A 13,621-nucleotide genomic window follows, 5' to 3' on the forward strand; every position below is an offset into this window, starting at 1 on the left:
CTTCTTCTCGAACCAACGTTTTTGGTTCTGGAGATACAGTTTTCCTTTTTCTTGCAGCAGCCACCTTCGGCTCAGGGCTCAGCTTTTCAGAAATCTCCTTTTTCTTTTTGGTCACTTTGGTGCTTTCTTCGTCAACGGCGCTGGCAATTCTTTTTCTCTTCGGGCCTCCAACATCTCCGCCCAATGGCCCATAATCAGGATATTCAAAGCCTATAGCATCAAGCACTCTGTTTAGCCTTCGTTTCGGCCGGGTGCCGAAGGCTGCTGTCATCAGTTGGTCCTCTTTTTTAGAGTAATTTCCAAGAATTTCAGTACTCATTATTTCGATTGTTTCGAGCCATTCTTGGCAGGGTGCCTTAAAATATTTCTTGAATTTATAATGATAGGGTAGTCGGACAAGCTCCCCCTCTTTCTTCTTTCCTTTAAGCTTCGGCATAGCCTATTCCTTCATAGTTGGAAATACTTTGAAAGCCAGAAATTCCTGCACCAAATCCCTAGTGCCAATGTGCTCTGCAATAATTCTGAATTCAGCCAACGCCGTTTGGGTTGGACCTTCTGGTGTCATATTGCACTGGGGTCGGGTTTCTCCGAAGATTAGTTCAAGCGGACTCTGTACAAGCTTCTCCTTGTCGTCATCAACTTTGATATAGAACCATTCCGATTTCCAGCCTGCCGGCCACTTGCTTCGGTAGCTGATCATAGGAAATTTTGTAGTTTTCCGATAGGCAAAATTGTAACAACCAAAATTTTCATGTAGCCCATCCTTTCTGGCCTTAGTTTGGTAGTGTAGCTCGTGTACTCGGCAGAAACCTTCGGCAAATGGCTCCACCCCCTGGCTTCGGAGAGCCCAAATATAAACACTAAGCCTAACAATAGCGTTAGGAGTTAGTTGATGAAAATAGATCCCAAACTTTTTTAGCACATCAGCAATCATCCTATTCAAAGGAAATCTCAAACCAGCTTTGATGAAACTCTTGAAAATCACTATTTCATCTTTCTGTGGCTTCGGGGTAATTTCTTCTCCACCAAAGAGAATCATCTTTTTCTCATCTTCGCTAAAGTAGCCCGACTTCACCATCTTTGGGAAATCAGCCTTCGAGATGGTCGACTTTCCGAAGTCCAGATGACTAGGCTTGCTCGCTACTGCGATATTGTAATCACCGTCAGAATCAGCCTCCTCAATATCTGCTTGTTCTGCTTCAGCAACAGGGATGTCTTCCGATGTCATCAATTCCGATGTCATCAATCCAGATTGCTTCATTGCTTCAGAGATAGGAACAGTTTCTGCACCTTCGGCTTCGTCTCCCTCGCGCTCAACTCTAGCAGTAGAGCGCACTCTGGCCATTTAGTTTTGAATTTCTTGAAAAAATTCTTGGAAATTAATAACCTTTTCTTCCGAAGCTCTTCTTCTGACGAAGCAAACACCAAACAGGAGCTTCGTTTGAACGCGAAAGTTAAGCTTCGACTATGGTTAAAATTTTTGGCAGCAAAACAGTGCAATAGCAATGAATGCTGTGGTAACTTCACACCTACCTGTCTGTTTATATAGTGCTGCAGGTAAGAAGGTGAATCGTCAGGACTTTTACACCAGGCAAACAGTTGCTCGCACCCGCTGCACGGTGGGCCGCAAAAACCAAATAGTAAACCTGCACGGTGGGACCGCTCTGCGCTCGGAAACTGCATCGTTTCTCGACAACGAGCTCAGGGAAGGTGTTTTTCGGACCTTCAGCTTCCTGAAGCCTAAGAGACTTTTTTCACGGATCAAGGTCGTTACGAAAAACGATCTAGCACCGCGAAGGGCCTATTGTTGGGACCATGCTTCGTCGTCGAAGGTCCTGTGGAAAGAAACAGCTTCGGCTGAAGCTGCTTGAACATGATGCCGAAGACACCATTCACGAAGCTTCAGAACTACAGCATATCCGAAGACGAAGGGTCGAACCGACTTAAAGATAGAATGACCTTTTAGCCCATAAGGGTCTGAGTCATTGTTGTAAACTTTTATGAGGGGCATAATTGTAATTCCTCATGAGCTGTGTCCTGTGCCTATAAATAGTGAACAGTATTCCTTTACTATTCACGCATTCCTGTAATTGCTAACGTACCACTCGGGAATTATTGTTTGTCAAAGGCGAAGGTATAAATGTACCTAAACATTGTATTCAGATATTATAAATTCATTTAATAAAATATGTGAATGATGACGTTTATTTTCAATGTATTTAACTTTAATATTTCATGTTTTACTTTACTTTGTATTATTTTTATAAGCTCACTTACGAAGGTGAAAACCTTCGTAGCATTATGCCCGTGACCTTCGTCCGAGGTTCATTAAATCCTTGTGGAAATAATGCTTCGGCGGACGAAGGGCATTGATATTTAACATTTTATGTTGCCTTGTTCTTAATTCATAGCATTTAAGAACAAGTCCCCAACAATCGAAGACTACACGATCTAGTGTAGTGGGAAAAAGAAGAGAAGATATCAAAGTCCTTCATATGAAGGCAAGCCCAAAGCACCTAGTAAAAGTGCTGAAGACTCAGAAGTCATTCCAAATGGGAATATAGAGTTAGAAAAATCACCCAGTAATGGTGACAAGGACTCAGAAGTCGTTCCAAATGGGAATGTAGAGTCAGATCCAAAAGATCTTCAGATGAAGGAAGGTAATTTATCTCTCAATTTAACTTCGACGTTACATCTTCGGTGACATGCATCATTGTATCATAACAAGCATATGCATAACATCTTGTCACACCCAGATTTAGGGACAAATCTAGATGCATCTCAAATGTGTGCTAGAATTAAGTCTCACACATATGATGACTCATGGTACAGAAAACAATGTCACATCTTTATTACTTATACAATTTTTGTACAAAATAAGCTAAATAAAATACATCATATGACGATAGCGATCCTCCACAACCATAGTTGACTAGGAGACGACGACCTAGACCTCTCCGAACTCATCTTCATGATCCTCATCTGGCGGTACCTATTCTTGACCTGGTGTGATTATACCAATGGGAGCTCCCATATGGTCATCGCTCAACAATTGTGGGAAAAAGTTTAGTGCAAGGCTTACCAAGGAAGATGGTTAAGGCTGAGCATTGCTTTTAATTAAGTTGGTCAAAATTTTATTAGCAGTTATTAAGTATAAGTAAATACCATCACAATAAAATAAGAGATCATAGATGAATATTCCCTCAATGCAATGCATGATAAGTTAAATTTAATTCCATAATTTACTCATGTGAGGGTTCGAGCCGCTCATGACCGTGAGCATGGCTGATATACCAGTTTTATACTCTGCAGAGGTTGCACATCTTTACCACAAGATGTGTTCTCTTTTTCACCTCGGGTTGATCGGACCCTTAAAGGCTTCCAAGGTGATTTGGTGAGGGCACACCGCGAGGCCTTACAAAGTTCTACAAGTTTAAAAAAAGTCGATATGGTTTTAGGAAAAAGGAAGCATAGGCCTTTTCCACGGTCTGTAACCCCATTGCAGCAATTACAGCTAGCACTATGCTCTTCAGCGATTCACTTCCCATTTGCCCTTTCGTGTAAGGTAATCTCGCGCTAGCTTTCCTAATTAATTGGCAAATACGTCCTATTCCACCCTTGTGGTAGCACTCTGTCTCGGGTGGTCGCTCCATGTTCCAAATAACAAAATGATATTAACATGCATAAGTAACCAACAATAATAAATCATAATGGAACATGATCATAAATCATAAGTGACATTAGTCCTAAAACCAGGTAGAGCAATAGCAAGACTACCCAATATTTCATTTATATGCAAGGTGTAGGATAAACAAGACTAGATAACATATTAGGTCCCATTAATTTAACCTAACAATGCAAGCATCATGAGAATCTAAGAGTAAATATTATTAGGTCAAAGAATTTGATCAAGGACACAACTTGCCATTTACTTGGAAATCAAACTGCTCAGGTGCTTCCCTAATGTTGGGCTTCAGGTTCCTTGTTGTAACCTCACTTCTATTCGCAGCAAAACATGTATATAGGAAAACAATGAATAAAAATAGCATTACACTAAAGATGGAAACAAAATACACAATAATATTCAACGCATTGCTATGAGATCGTAGGTGCGAGGACCACTAAAACGGAGTTAAAATGAAGGAGATATGATATTTAAAGCTTTCTATAATTACTTTTATACTATAAATCAATTTTATATATCTATTTTATGAATACTCAGCACCAAGGACGATAGCTACCATTATTTGAAAACCTAGGGTTAGAGTCGTCTGATTCACATTCATCGGTGAAGATTATTTCCCGAACCGGTACGCTATCCCGACCGTTGGATGTCGATCCAACGGTTCGGATCAAGAATGCGACGTGCACGCGACCAGAGTCGCACACCCACCGATCTACAACATGGATTTTTAAAATAGGCGAAGGGGTATGCAACTTCTAATCTAAGCCGTTCACGGCCACATCAAAGGCTCATGTGATCTCAGCATCTCTCTCTCTCGCTCAACTGGTCATGAACTGCGATGACACGTTTAGCCGATGGCGACATTCATGCCAACGAAGCATGCACCTGCCCCTAGTGAAAGTCGCCTAGAGGGGGGTGAATAGGCAAAACCTAAAATTTATAAACTTAAGCAAGCACTAAGGTCGGGGGTTAGCGTTAGAATTAAATTCAAGTCCGAAAGAGAGGGAAAACAAATCAAACAAAAATCAAAGTGAGTGAACACGGTGATTTGTTTTACCGAGGTTCGGTTCTAAAGAACCTAGTCCCCATTGAGGTCACAGAGACCAGATCTATTTCAACCTCTTTCCCTCTCTCAAACGGTCACTTAGACCGAGTGAGCCTTCTTCCTTAATCTCACGGGTCACTAAGACCCCGCAAGGACCACCACACATGGTGTCTCTTGCCTCGCTTACAAAGCACTTGAGAGTAAGAATGGAAAAAGAAGGAAGGCAATCCAAGAGACAAGAGCGCAAATGAACACAAAAATCTCTCTCACACAAGCCACTAAGTGTTTTGAATGAATTTGGGACTTGGAGGGATTTGATCTTTTGTACTATGTCTTGGAATGAATGCTAGAGGTCTTGTATTGAATATGATCTTCAGAAAACATGGATTCCAAAGGTTGTGGTGGTTGGGGGGTATTTATAGCCCTCAACCACTTCCATAACCATTAGGGAGGCTGCTGGCAATTGGCGCACCGGACAGTCCGGTGCGCCGCCGGACAGGCACTGTTCCTTGTCTGGTGCGCCGCCACATCACCCAACCGTTAGGGTTCGGAGCTGGTCGACCGTTGGAGGCTTTGTCCTCTTGCGGCACCGGACAGTCCGGTGCCCCTTTGACTTCGCTGCTCTGACTTCTGTGTGGCACTGTAGCGTATTGTTCATCTGTGCAGAGTCGACCGTTGGCGCAGATAGTCGTTGCTCCGCTGGCACACAAGACAGTCTGGTGAATTATAGCAGAGCGCGCCCTAGAATTCCCGAGAGTGGCTGGTTGACATCTGTACGGTCCTGGTGCACCGGACACTGTCCGTTGCGCCAAAATTCAGCACACTCAAGTTCTTTTGCTCCTTTAAAAATGTGTCCCTAATTTGATTCTTTTGTTGGTTTGTGTTGAACCTTATGCACCTGTAATACATGAATTCTAAACAAATTAGTTAGTCCATGTGTTTGTGTTGACTATCAACCACCAAAATTAGTTATAGGAAAAGGTTAACCCTATTTCCCTTTCACCTAGCGCTTGGTTCCAAAATCTAAGGAGTGCGACACATAGAGGATAAAGAAGTGAATATGTGGAGAGATACTTAGCGCAGATGATGGCGTAGGGGTCTCTGTCCATGACGAGGGGTGAATCCGCGGCGATGCTCTGACTTTCGGCGAGAAATTTTGGGGCCCTTAGTTGCTCATCCCGTCCAGCGAGGCCACGAATACCTTCATCGTGGCACAGTGAAGCACCCAAGCCCAGCTCCGAGGACTCGACGATGATGAGCTCGTGGGTCGACTTCTGTGGCGATTTTACCCTCTTCTCCAGATTTCGGTGATATGCTCTTTGTGCTCCGGCCGACCGTACGTGCCCTCAAACACTACACCCAGCATCTGCATGCCCTAGCGATTCTCTTCTGCTTCATCTCGCAGTTTGGATACCAACGAGATCTGGAGGACCTCACGACGGGTTCATCTCCTTTTTTAGCTCTTCGCAACGCTCTATTTCACAGCAATGGCGATCTCGGCCACTCATCCGCGTTGGGATGAGATGGCGAGCCTCGACCATTCTTATAGTCGCGGCGGTTTGGCCGGATCAAGCACAACTGGAAACCGTAGAAGTTTGTTATGATTCAGCGTCGGTTGTTGCGATCGGGATTCGGTTGAAGATTCTCTCGTTCGAACGGCGTGAGGGGAGGACGAGTGCGATGACATATCGGGCCCACGCGTCAATAGCTGTGATGGTCACGCGTGCACGTGGACTGCGGGAGAGCGTGATGAACCGGTGTGCGACTGGTCGGTGGGGCCACGATGTCGGTGACTGAGACGGGAAAAGAAAAGGAGGGAAGGAAGTGGGCTGCATGTGAGATAGCAGAGATGGGCCGCACTACAGTGGTCTCGGTCCACGTAGGCTTTCACCTTTTTGTTTTGTTCTGATTTCATTTTATATTTCCTATTTTGCTTTCAAGTTCTAAATTCCAAATCATATCTTCAACTTAGTTTTGAATCTTAAGTTCAGATGCACATTCAAAAACCAGCATGGATGAAAAAGTTTACTTTTATGTTAATTATTTTTTATTGTATTATTCGTTTATGCAAATGCTTTTATACATACAATTCAAAATATATTTATTTTAGGAAGGTTAATTCTAATGTATAATATTTATTTAAAGATACTTTATTCCACACCTTTTTTAGAGAATATCTTAAAATATATTATTTAAGGGAATAATTTATCTCAAATAAAGATATTTTCATTTAAACTCTTTATTACAGAACAAATGAATTTTAAATCTAAGAACATTTTCCCTAATTTATCTAAAATATGGTTTTGGGTGTTACACATCTTCAGCAGGGTAGGCATCATAGCATCATTGAGAGCACCTAGAGGGGGGGTGAATAGGTGATCCTGTAAAAACTTGAAACTTAATGCCACAAACTTGATTAGGTGTTAGAGCAGTAAAGCCAAGTGGCTAGAGAGGAGTTCTTGCGAAACACAATAACCACAAAAAGATCAACACAGAGAGGCACAATGGTTTATCCCCTGGTTCGGCCAAGTCCAACACTTGCCTACTCCACGTTGTGGCGTCCCAACGGACGAGGGTTGCACTCAACCCCTTTCAAGTGGTCCAAAGACAAACTTGAATACCACAATATTTCTCTTCTTTTCACTATATCCCGTTTGCGAGGAATCTCCACAACTTGGAGTTTCTCGCCCTTACAAAAGATGATCTCAAATGAACACGGAGTAAGGATGGAATGAGCAACACACACAAGTCCACAGCAATACGCACACACACACACGACCAAGACTTGAGCTCAAATGAATATCTCAAAGTTCTCACTAGAACGGAGCTCAAATCACTAAGAATGTCAAACGAGTGCGCAAGAACGAAGTGTGAATGATCAAGAATGCTCAAAGTGTGCTTGGTGTCTCCTCCATGCGCCTAGGGGTCACTTTTATAGCCCCAAGGCAGCTAGGAGCCGTTGAGAGCATTCCAGGAAGGCAATTCTAGCCTTCTGTCGACTGGCACACCGGACAGTCCGGTGCACCACCGGACACTGTCCGGTGCGGATTTCTTTCCTATTCTGGCGCAGCCGACCGTTGGCGATTTGGAGCCGTTGGCACACCGGACACTGTCTGATGCCCCTTCAGACCGTTGGCCCGGCCACGCGTCACGCGCGGATTGAGCGGCCGACCGTTGGCTCACCGGACAGTCCGGTGCACACCGGACAGTCCGGTGAATTTTAGTCGTACGCCGCCGACGAATTCCCGAAAGCGGCCTTTTCACCAGAGCCAGCCTAGCGCACCGGACACTGTCCGGTGCACCACCGGACAGTCCGGTGCACCCAGACTGAACAGAGTCTTGGCTGCTCGAGCCAAGTCTTTTCCAATTGTCTTTTCTCTAATTCTAGCACTTAGACAAATATGTTAGTACACAAAAACCAATGTACTAAGTCTAGAATCATACCTTTGTATTGATTTGCACTTTGTCCACCCTTTGGCATATACTCATTCCCTTAATGTGTGTTGGGCACTTAATCACCAAAATCTTATACAAATGGCCCAAGGGCACATTTCCCTTTCAATCTCCCCCTTTTTGGTGATTTATGCCAACACAACAAAAAGCAACTAAAAGAAGTGCAACATCAATGCAAATGAGAACACAAATTTGTTTTGATTCAAATTTGGCATATTTGGATCATTCTTTGCCACCACTTGGTTTGTTTTTGCAAATCAAACTCAATTTCCTATCTCTAAGTCAAATTCACTTGTTGAGTCATAGAGAAAGATATTCCAAGAGAAATTGATCACTGATTCAAAAACTCCCCCTATTTCCCATAATCAAACATTCTCCCCACAAGAGACCAACTTTTGACAAAAAGAGACATTTAGAATTTTGACAAATCAAAAAGTCCTAACTCTACTATTTTCAAAATTCTCAAGTGGTAGCTGATCCATTTGTTGCTTTGGCCTTATTTTCTCCCCCTTTGGCATCAAGCACCAAAACGGAATCAATCTTGGCCCTTAAACCTCATTGCCTCACCAAAATTGTCAATTAAGAGCAAAAGGCAATAAGAGACACGGAGATGAACTTGGAGTAAGTTACCCTCTCATCGGAGTGCAGTGGAAGTCTTGCATGATCCAAGTCCACCTTTTCCCTTTCAATCCTCCTTTGAGACTAAATTAAGAAAACTCAAGCACATGGTTAGTCCCAAAGGGTCAAGTTGTAGCACATCTCCCCCTAAATATGTGCATCACTCACACATGGACTTTTGAGGTCCGGGGAGTGTTTGTACAACTTGAACACCATAAAAAACAAAATGCTTAAGGAACATGATCAAAGGCATAAAGCACATGTATGCTATAAATCAATCCAGGTTCCGCAAATCTAAGACATTTAGCTCACTACGCAGCCTGCAAAAGGTCGACTCATCTAGAGGCTTGGTAAAGATATCGGCTAGCTGGTTCTCGGTGCTAACATAAAACACTTCGATATCTCCCTTTTGCTGGTGGTCTCTCAAAAAGTGATGCCGGATGTCTATGTGCTTAGTGCGGCTGTGTTCAATAGGATTGTCCGCCATGCGGATAGCACTCTCATTATCACATAGTAGTGGGACTTTGCTCAGATTGTAGCCAAAGTCCCTGAGGGTTTGCCTCATCCAAAGTAGTTGCGCGCAACACTGTCCTGCGACAACATACTCGGCCTCAGCGGTGGATAGGGCAACATAAGTTTGTTTCTTAGAGCTACATGACACCAGGGACCTTCCTAAGAATTGGCACGTCCCTGATGTACTCTTCCTATCGACCTTGCATCCAGCATAATCGGAGTCTGAGATCCAATTAAGTCAAAGGTAGACCCCTTTAGATACCAGATCCCGAAGCAAGGCGTAGCGACTAAATATCTAAGAATTCGCTTCACGGCCACTAAGTGACACTCCCTTGGATCGGATTGAAATCTAGCACACATGCATACACTAAGCATAATATCCGGTCTACTAGCACATAAGTAAAGCAAGGAACCTATCATAGACCGGTATGCTTTTTGATCAATGGACTTACCTCCTTTGTTGAGGTCGACGTGTCCGTCAGTTCCCATTGGAGTCTTTGTGGGCTTGGCGTCCTTCATCCCAAACCGCTTGATCAAGTCTTGTGTGTACTTCGTTTGGGAGATGAAAGTGCCATCCTTGAGTTGCTTCACTTGGAACCCAAGGAAGTAGTTCAACTCGCCCATCATCGACATTTCAAACTTTTGAGTCATCACCCTGCTAAACTCTTCACAAGACTTTTGGTTAGTAGAACCAAATATTATGTCATCGACATAAATTTGGCACACAAACACTACACCAAAATCATACACTTCCTACGGTTTTTTTAACTTCCTACAGCTTTTATAATAAACCGTAGGAAATAAATAACTTCCGAGAGGCAACTGGCGGCTCTAGAAAATAAACATAACTTCCTACGGTATTTTATAAAAGCTGTCGGAAGTTAAAAAACCATAGGAAGTTAGATAACTTCCTACAGCCGTCTCTAGGAAGTTAGGTTTCAGCCGTTGACCAGTCAAATAAAAAGCTAACTTCCTATGGGTGGCTCTAGGAAGTTAGCTGCCTAGCTAACTTCTTATGGCCTCCTCTAGTAAGTTAGGTTTTAGCTGTTAACTAGTCAAACGAAAAGCTAACTTCCTACGGCTGGCTCTAGGAAGTTAGCTACCCATCTAACTTCCTACGGCCTCCTCTAGGAAGTTAGGTTTCAACTGTTGACCAGCCAAACCAAAAGCTAACTTCCTACGGCTGGCTCTAGGAAGTTAGCTGCCCAGCTAACTTCCTACGACCTCCTCTAGGAAGTTAGTTTTTAGCTGTTGACCAGTCAAACGAAAATCTAACTTCCTACGACCAACTCTAGGAAGTTATATAACTTCCTACGGCTGACTCTAGGAAGTTATGTAACTTCCTACGGCTTTACTCTAGGAAGTTATATTTTTTATTTTAAACCTCTCCTCAACCTTATCTCTTCTCTCACCTTTCTCAACTCGTCTCTCTCTGTCTCTTGTAGCCGCCAGCCGCCCCCGCCGCTCACTCCATGCCACGGCCGCCCCTGTCGCGCCCGGCCACCCCCGGCCCCGGTCGCCCTTGCCGCGGACGCCCCTGTGTGAGCCGCCGGCGCGCGCTCGCCGCTCCGCCCCTACGCGCAGTCGCCACGGGAGCTCATATCGCTCGATTTCCTCTCCGGTGGCAGCACCCTCCACCCCTCATCAACCCAACCCGCAAGAAAAACCCGCAGCAGAGAAGAGGAGTCGTCGTGACCGAGAGCTCCAGAGCATGCCCCCGCCACAGCCTCTGACGATGGATCCAAAGATGACAGAGGTGACCCAGATGTTCGCCCGCTTCAAGACGGCCTACGCCTGCAACGACCTCAACACCTGTGTCACCCTCCTCTCGCAGCTCAAGGTGCGGTACCCAGCTTCACTGGATCTTTATTGCCCGCCATTTACTTCCCGATGTCCCAGTTTCTCTAGGAAATTCCACGGCTGGGGGGGGTCGGTGATTTCAGGCTGACGACATGAATGATGCCATTCGTACCTATCTCTCGATGGTTATAAGGGATACCTCTTATTTTGGAAAAATAAAATGGCTTAGCCTGATCCGGAGACATTGGTTTGATAGGTTTTGTCATGTTTGGGCTGCTTTCGATTTATTTGTAGGGTCTGTTTCGTGGGTGTCGTCCGCGCCGGAGCAGTTTGCACTCTGAAGCGGGTTACAACCTTACAGGGAGAAAGGACATAGTTTAGCAGGTTTTCATAAAAATTATCCTGCCCCCTTGTGCCTCCTTACTTTAGTTAGATCCGAGCATGTACAGATCTGCCCTGTAGCAACTTCAAGTTTAGATATTTGTAGCGGAAACCTTGACTTTTGCTGGTCAATTGAGTTGCCATCTTGGTTTGCGGGAGAAACTTGCGAGAACTCAACGAATTACCTTTGGATATTTCTGTTATTTACATGTGAACCACCTTAATTTTGCAGGTCCATCTCACCCAATTCCCCAGCCATCCGGCCTTGTTTCAGCAGACACCGAACATTGTGGAGGAGCTCAAACTTGCAAGTAAGATGGCCTTGGGCCCTTGTTTTTTATTAGTTGATGCCATCGGACCCCCTAAGTGCTCTAGTATATGAAAAAATGCATTCTTGACTATGCACATTGCTAACATGGATAACGATGAGCACGATAATGGATGTCGCATTTGATGCTATTTTTTGATGCTTTGTTTCATTTCTATTCTTGCACGCAGAGTCGCAGATATGCAGTAAACTGTTCTTAACTTAAGTTTTCGTCCTTATGACTAAGCTATCTAGTGATTTAGTAGCAGAAAAGATCAAGAGGTCCTTGAACTGTTATGCTGTTCTTTTAGTTACCATTCCTTCAACAGAGCAAGTTTTGAACTCAGCCCAAAACATTTCAGGGGACATTTATGAGCATGCTGTTGTTTTGAGTATGAAATTTGAGGACCAAGATGCGTTTGAACGCAATTTCTGCCAGCTGAAGCCTTATTACGTGGATACATGGTTAGTTCTTTGTCACCCAATTTGTCGATTTTATTTTCCTTTATTATTTTGATTTCTATTTTTTTAGGCTGAATTCATGTGATGCTTCAGGTAATAAAAAGTTTAAAGCTGATTGCGAAAGGCATATTTTTCTTATGCACAAGCATTATTAAATTGGTTGTGGCTGCATTTGTAAATTGAGATACTAAACTAGTGGAAGCAAAGGACTTATTTGAGTTGTTTAACTAGTCTAAGTGAAAACTAAACCCAACGTTTCTGTCAGACCCATCAGATTATCAAGTACTTTTAAGTATTAACTAAAAGAATAGCCCGCACATTGTTGTGGGACTTTCTTAGAAATAAATTTGGTATATGCATATCGTTACTGTATGTTCTCTGGATACTATGTATGTATATTTATGATATTGACTCGCATGTTATTTTATTGCAACAGATCTGGTAAAAAAGGCAAGCTAATGGAAGAAAAGCCAATAGAATATTAGAGATCACATTATAGAAAGATAGGATGATGAAACAAATAACATATGTTGATAACTTGTACATTGATAGATTAAAGATTAAAAGTATTGTGCATAATAGGGATGACGCGGATATTTTTTTATAATCATCAAAGGATGGCATTGACAGTTTGCATGAAAGGGTAGCAAGTTAGTAGGGCATTTAGTGGGGAAGATGTGGACACCTTGCATGAAGAGAGAGATATAGAACATCTAGTGGGGATTAGCTTTATAGAGTATATAGATAAATTCATAAGCTTCCACTATTGCTCGACGTCCCGGTGCCCCCCCCCCACCTCTGTTCATTATCCTTGGTCTTCACCTCCACCTGTACCTACATCTCCATCTACCGAACATCAGGTATGCATATTCATCATCATTTATTTGTTGTTAGTTATATTATGATGTAACTCAACAAATGTTATTTGTACATGTATATTAGACCCCTCCAACTACCTTACCGACGCATGAACAAGATGGCGAGTTAGACTTAGTAGAAACCCTCTTCACTAGTGGAGGTATCGACCATCACTCTTCACTGTAACCCGATGGTGATCAGCGACCGTGAGCTTCCATGTTATTGCGTTATGATACTTGAGACTTTTATTATGACTATGTATGAGATATTGTCTCTTATTAGTACTGGATGATGAGATGTGTCTTATTATGACTATGGATGAGACTTTTGTGATGTAATTGATGAGACTATGGATGAGACTTTTGTGATGTAATTGATGAGACTATGGATTTAAATATTGTTATGTGATTGTGTGTGAGATGTTTTATGTGAAAATATGTTGTGCTATATAGCTGTTGATATATTTGTTATGTTGTGGAATGTGGTGTAAAATAAAAAT

At 43.1% G+C, this 13,621-nt stretch overlaps 1 protein-coding gene across 3 annotated transcripts; it reads left to right on the forward strand.

Annotated features, from left to right (window-relative positions):
• Positions 1 to 10,724: 10,724 nt before the first annotated feature.
• Positions 10,725 to 13,524, forward strand: LOC107546766 (uncharacterized). 3 transcript variants are annotated; one of them, NR_159716.1, is made up of 5 exons: positions 10,791 to 11,154; positions 11,728 to 11,806; positions 12,165 to 12,267; positions 12,701 to 13,124; positions 13,207 to 13,519. NR_159716.1 is itself a non-coding variant. In NM_001367110.1 (4 exons), coding segments are annotated over exons 1-4 (312 nt in total). In that variant the 5' UTR covers positions 10,733 to 11,025; the 3' UTR covers positions 12,702 to 13,524. The 3 variants fall into 3 exon arrangements, 1 of the variants encoding a protein (NP_001354039.1); XR_557607.3 differs by having other exon boundaries at positions 10,725 to 11,154; positions 12,165 to 13,124; NM_001367110.1 differs by having other exon boundaries at positions 10,733 to 11,154; positions 12,701 to 13,524.
• The last annotated feature ends 97 nt before the right edge of the window (positions 13,525 to 13,621 follow it).

This window comes from Zea mays, chromosome 8 (genome assembly GCF_902167145.1).
Source record: "Zea mays cultivar B73 chromosome 8, Zm-B73-REFERENCE-NAM-5.0, whole genome shotgun sequence".
NCBI lineage: Eukaryota > Viridiplantae > Streptophyta > Magnoliopsida > Poales > Poaceae > Zea > Zea mays.